The following is a 4332-nucleotide window of genomic DNA, read 5'->3' as shown; positions in this document are numbered from 1 at the left end:
TGAACTATCCCGTCCACTACACACACTGCCTCTGAGCCCAAGCTCACCTTCCCACACTCGCAGTCTCCATCCTTTTGCCCGGAGGCTCATCCGCACGCGCGTGCCCACACAAGGAAGACAGCGAATCATTGGCTGCGTGCTTCCGGAAGCCTCGGCTTCGCACCGCCCCTTCCGGCTCCAGGGCCTCCCTCCCGCCTTCCCGCCATGGTGCTTTCCCACCATTGCAGCTCGCAGCCCTAGGCCTGTTCAGTGACTGCGAATCCCACAACTCAGGAACCCCCTGGGACAGACGCAGAGGGACCCTGGAGGGAGGCGTTCCTGGTCAGGCGGCTCGCTCTCCCTCACAGCCGCCGCCATGAACATCCGCAATGCCCGACCCGACGACCTGATGAACATGCAGCACTGCAACCTGTTGTGCCTGCCTGAGAACTACCAGATGAAGTACTACCTCTACCACGGCCTGTCCTGGCCCCAGCTCTCCTACATCGCCGAGGACGAGGACGGCAAGATCGTGGGCTACGTGCTGGCCAAGATGGAGGAGGACCCGGATGACGTGCCGCACGGGCACATCACCTCGCTGGCCGTCAAGCGCTCGCACCGGCGCCTCGGCCTGGCGCAGAAGCTCATGAACCAGGCCTCCCGGGCCATGGTCGAGAGCTTCGGGGCCAGGTACGTGTCCCTGCACGTCAGGAAGAGCAACCGCGCCGCCCTGCACCTCTACGCCGACACCCTGGGCTTCCAGGTCAGCGAGGTGGAGCCCAAGTACTACGCCGATGGGGAAGACGCCTACGCCATGAAGCGGGACCTTTCACACATGGCCCACGGACTGAAATCGCGGCATCCCGAGCCCAGCGAGCAGGGCGGGTGTTGGGGGATGAGCTCCCCGTCGTGTCCTAGCTCCCAGGAGGCCTGCCTGCCGGTGAGCATGGCCGTGGCGGCTGCTGCTGCGGATGCCAGTGGCAGCCAGGAGCCCAGCCACAACAGTGCAGAAGACTCTGGGTTCACCTCCTAGAGCCTGCTTGAGGTATTTTTTTCTCATCTCTGATTGTCTCCCCACCCCCATCCTCACACACAACCTTAGCCTGCCCAGTCCCTAACCTGGCCTGCCCCATTCTAGCCCTGCAGGGTTTCACACTTGAAGAATGACCTTGGTGATAAGAGTGAAGAGTACAGGATGGGTGTGGGGGAAGATTGTTCACTGTTGGAAGTTAATAGGGCATCAACTCATGGTGAAATCCACTGGATTTGGCATAAGAAGCAAGCATTTGCTTTACTTTGCTGGTGTGAGTTGCATTTCATGGTAGTCATGTAATTGAAATACATGTTTTTAAAAAACAGGAAGTTTACAAGTGAGAAACGATGGTCAATTTGGAAAAATCACCATTTTGCAACGCTTGGTGAAATAGTCATACTTAAAACCCACAAACCCTCACCTGAGCATCTTGACAGGAGCTGGTCTGTAGTCTTGCATCAGTCGTCCAGTAGCCAAGTTCTCCATGTTCTCAACAAGGCTTCATTACAGTGCCATTGCAAGCGTACATCGTGGATGACTTTCCTAGTTGATTTTCATCACAATCATCAGTGATTCCTTGGAACGTAGTAAGTGGTTCTTTCCGCCATCATTCTGCTTCATTCTCTGTGAATATAATCCTCAGTGCCAGAAGGAACAAGCCATTAGCTTTAGTTGCATCGGCAAAGCAGCAGATAGGAGGCCCCTGAGGCAGCACACTGCTGGGACAGGATATGGTAGAGAAGCCTGGGGGCTGTGAGAGGACACTGCTCAGTCCAGTTTAATAACTGGGCTTCAAATTGCTTTGTTCCAAATCCAAGGTCATAGTTCTATCCTAAATTTTATTCAATGGATTGCAAGTGAACAACCCATTTTTAATGACTGCCTGCCACTTTCTAGAATCGCGTCCTCTACTGGTCGCCGTGCAGTCAGCTAGCAAGTAAGGAAAAACAACACACACAGCGGTTCATACAGGTTTGAAAGTCAGTCTCATTTCCCAGTGCAGGGGAGGCCAGGCAACAGAATTTAGTTTTGTGCTCAGGAGAAGGAAGATGTGCTAATAGCTCTTGGCTCTGCCGTCATAGTTCCTGCCATAATGGGAAGCATCCCACTAGTGCTGCTGACTGTGGAAGTTCTGCCTCCATCCTCAGGACGGAGCACAGGCTTGCTCTGCAGCATCCAAGAATGCTGCATGGCTGGCTCAGGTGTCTGCGTAAACACAAGCCACAGATTTCTTCTGCTCCTGTGCAGACCTGGGAATAGGGGTTGAAAATTCCGCCTGCCTTGCTGTTATTATCCCTCTTGGAAAGGCCTTAAGCAAAAATTATGCTTCTAATCTTCGAGACTGAAATCTCCAAATGTGTCTAAATTTTTACCTTCATCTCATTTGATAGTTACTCTTTAGCCCATAGGCCCACCTGCCTGAAGATGGGAAAATAGGCTGTGGTAGAGAAAGAAAGAATGAAAAAAAAAAAATCAAAAGGTGCTTGCTGCTGTGGAGGTGGAGTTCAAATACTTTCCAAAAAGTCCTGGAAGAAATTTCCTTTTTTTCTCATCTCCACTGGCGAACCAAGGCAGTTGATACAACTGGTGAAAAAGAATCAGGTGCCTTCATGAAAAATGATAATGAACATTTCCAGGAACGCTATGACAACTTACAGTATAGCAGGTACACATTTAAGAATTCTCAGTTAATTGTCCCTGTGAGGGAGGGGCTGCTAGTCCACGTCACAGACAGGACTGAATGTCAAACAGTGAACAGAATTCAAACTCACACAGTCAGACTCCATGATTCTGAGCATTAATGCAAGGCAATCTATGTAAATTGCTGAGCACAGCTTCTCACATACTTCAACATTCTGTAGATTGCAGCCCTGAATATATTCTGTGGTAACTCTTCAGTTTTTTCTTCACAGTAATCAGACGATAGAATGTCGTACATGAGCAACAGTTTGCACTCTTGGAAGGGAGATGCATCTTAATGATTAAAATAGATTTCCCTGACAAGCCAAATGTCAAAGCATCCAGCTGAATCAACGCTCACCAGAGGCAGAGTTTCTAGGGAACCATGGCAATGAAGACAGGTCAGTTCAAAACATGCTGGTTGAGGCCGGAATGCTATCAAACTGCTGCTCATCTCTTGGCCGAAAAAAAAAGTGTGCTGGCTGCATGATTCAGAACAGAAAAGGGAAAGTGCAAAAATCTCTTCATTTTCAGTTGAGCTGGCAATATTGAAGGGTTTCTTCAGTGACGCTCCATTCCTGGTTTATTCTTCCTGTCGCTAGGCTGTCATTCTCCCAACAAGTTGTTAACTGTTCACATGAGCATTCACTGAAATAGACTGTTCTTAATTTTACCAGACAACTAATTATAACTGAAATGATAGAATGAAATATGGAAGAAAGTTAGAGACTGACAGGTCTGGTAAATTTCTAGTATAACCTTACCCCAGATATGCCAGAAACCATAGATTTCAAATGCATTTTTACTCCATGAAGATAAGAGGGGGGTGGGAAGCGATAAAGTGTTGTTTTAACATATCAGACATCATTGTTGAATTATTTACAATCACTACCAGTTTCACCTTTCAGTCAGAAAATGGTATACATTTAGGATGACTGAAATATAATTTTGTCAGAGATAACTGACTGACAAAGGAAGACATTTTTCCTGACTTCTGTACTTCCTCTGTTCTCGAGAATCTAACATCTAATGAATTTTTTGTTGGATGAGGTGAAGAAGTTAAGATATTACAGATGTTCTGGGAATGGACAGTGGTCCAAACGGCCAGAGCAAAAGCCTTCCAGAAAATACTCCAGTGCCATTGCTGTAGTTTAATGTCTTCAGAGAAAAATAAGATTTTTTTAAGTGAAGCAATACAGTTCTACTTTATGTTTACAGAAACATGTTAACGATCAATATATAACACCTTTAAAAATCCGTAAATGTCAAAAGTTGTACACAGTAGCCTAGGAAGTTAGGTCTGCGATGTTCATAGTCTGAAGGAAATCTTTCCACAGTGACTATACCCTTAAACCATCCTCGACTGGTTGCTATGATGCTATTTCACTTTTAAAGTTTAATTTCTTAAGATTATCAGATGGTATTTACTAACAAAAACAGCTGAAACAGCTCTGGATTGTTTAGTTTTTACACCCCTTCTCTTGCCAGTCAGGGTTTACAGTGTTCATAGGAAATTGGAAAAGGCAATGATGATTGTCTTTTTGACCTAGTCATCTGCACATTACTTATGTCCTTCATTAGCAAATACACTTGAAAAAAAAAAAAAGACCCGCGGAATACTGCCTCCTGCAGCTTGGTTC

At 46.9% G+C, this 4332-nt stretch overlaps 1 protein-coding gene across 1 annotated transcript; it reads left to right on the top strand.

The window, feature by feature from the left end:
* Positions 1-343: 343 nt before the first annotated feature.
* On the top strand, positions 344-1012 carry NAA11 (N-alpha-acetyltransferase 11, NatA catalytic subunit). The gene has a single exon (XM_040967151.1). It carries the CDS (start codon positions 356-358, stop codon positions 1010-1012), a length of 657 nt encoding a protein of 218 aa, XP_040823085.1. The 5' UTR covers positions 344-355.
* The last annotated feature ends 3320 nt before the right edge of the window (positions 1013-4332 follow it).

Source organism: Ochotona curzoniae, unplaced genomic scaffold, assembly GCF_017591425.1.
Source record: "Ochotona curzoniae isolate NIBS_2020 unplaced genomic scaffold, NIBS_Ocur_1.0 scaffold_4506, whole genome shotgun sequence".
Lineage (NCBI taxonomy): Eukaryota > Metazoa > Chordata > Mammalia > Lagomorpha > Ochotonidae > Ochotona > Ochotona curzoniae.
This window is presented reverse-complemented; position numbering and strand designations above follow the sequence as displayed.